We start from the raw sequence: 1,721 nt of genomic DNA on the forward strand, positions 1-1,721 counted from the left end.
TAACATTGAGGGTAATCTCTGTTGCCTTTTTTAAATATAGGTACAATAATGGCCGATGACCAGGACCGAGGCAGACCGACCATAGTGGCCGCGTTTATTACTCTAGGGGGAGTCATGTAGTGGTGCGTGGGCCTTAGTACATCATTAGAGTGACAGTCCCAGGTCAAAGTGTTGGAAAAGATGGCCCCTGGGTGTTCCAACTCTATAGCACTTTGAATACTCTGAAAGTAATACATATTACTTTCACAGCACATTCATCTTCTTACTTTCACAGCAACAATGTGTTAGTGGAATCCTATTTATTTTACACTAATGATTAAATCCAACAATCTTGCAACATTTTCAAGCATAATTTCTGACTGAAAGCTTTTCTCAAGGCGTTCCTGAACTGCCTGTTTCTCAGAGTGTACACAACTGGGTTGAAGACTGGAGTCCCAACAGTGTAGAGCAGCGACAGAGCTTTGTTCAGATTGAAGGAGTGGCCTGATGTAGGCAGCATGTACATTATAATCAGGATTCCAAAGTAGGTGATGACCACTATCAGGTGGGAGCTGCATGTAGCTGATGGGATCCTCAGGATGGCGGCAACAATGTGTATGTAAGAGATGAGGACCAGAAGAAATGGAAGTGACAAGACGATGAAGGTGAACACAAAGGCTTCCACCTTGATTTGATTGATGTCTGAGCAGGCTGCTTCTATGAGTGGTAGAAAATCACAAAAGAAGTGATCAATTTCCCCACGGTGGGGAAACCTCAATTGGCACATCAAAAAAACAGTGATTGCAGATCCCATCAAACCAGCCGCCCAACTAATTGAAGCCAACTCAAAGCAAACATGCCGGTCCATGATTCTTTTGTAGTGCAAGGGGTGGCATATGGCTACATATCTGTCATAGGCCATGACCGAAATGAGGAAGCACTCTGTGCTAGTCAACCAACAAAAGACGAAGAATTGTAAGAGGCATACAGCGAAGGGAATGGTTAGAACCTGTGCCGATAAGCCTCCAAGGATGGTGGGTACAATGCAGTTCGTGTACCAAACTTCCAAGCAGGACAGATTAGCCAGTAAAAAGTACATGGGCGACTGGAGGTTCCCGCTGACTGAGACTGTGACTATGACTAAAACATTGCTGATGATTGTTAACAAGTATATAGGGAGGAAGATAAGGAAGAGAATAGGCTTCATCCACGCAACGACCTGGAATCCAATGATAAGGAATTCTGTTGAACCGGTGGCATTATCCAAACATTCTATCTTTATGGGACCCATCATCTAAACAGAGATGGAATGGAAAGATATTAAAGACAGCACAAAATGTCATGATTATGATATCAAAGAACCAATGGAAGGGCGTTCAACCCCTTCTATTGGTTCATTGATATCATACAAAGAACACAAGAGTGAGACAAATTGTACCAGGTTTCGTCAGGAAATCAGAGAAGAGAGAGGCTCATTTACATTTAGCCTTAAAGGTAAGAATTGTGTTTGGTGTTTTGGGATTAACTAAGGTATTAAGTAACTCAACCCAGTCTCAGAGCACACAAGGACTCGCATATATTCGAAAATTGAAACTCCCCAGAAATGGAGGGTCATTTGAGGAGGATCGAGGAAGACCCATTCTCCAAAGGTTCTGATATAATAATCATCAATAGCCCAAAAAGCTAAATTCTTTTTTTTACTACTACATATAGTGAGACATGGCTGCCAGGGTCAAAATGAA

General features: G+C 42.4%; 1 protein-coding gene across 1 annotated transcript; it reads right to left on the bottom strand.

Annotated features, from left to right (window-relative positions):
- Positions 1-316: 316 nt before the first annotated feature.
- Positions 317-1,270, bottom strand: LOC146839437 (olfactory receptor 11A1-like). Its single transcript, XM_085650799.1, has one exon. The coding sequence runs from the start codon at positions 1,268-1,270 to the stop codon at positions 317-319; it is 954 nt and encodes a 317-aa protein (XP_085506925.1).
- Between the last annotated feature and the right edge of the window lie 451 nt (positions 1,271-1,721).

This window comes from Triturus cristatus, chromosome 4_1 (genome assembly GCF_964204655.1).
Source record: "Triturus cristatus chromosome 4_1, aTriCri1.1, whole genome shotgun sequence".
Taxonomy (NCBI): domain Eukaryota; kingdom Metazoa; phylum Chordata; class Amphibia; order Caudata; family Salamandridae; genus Triturus; species Triturus cristatus.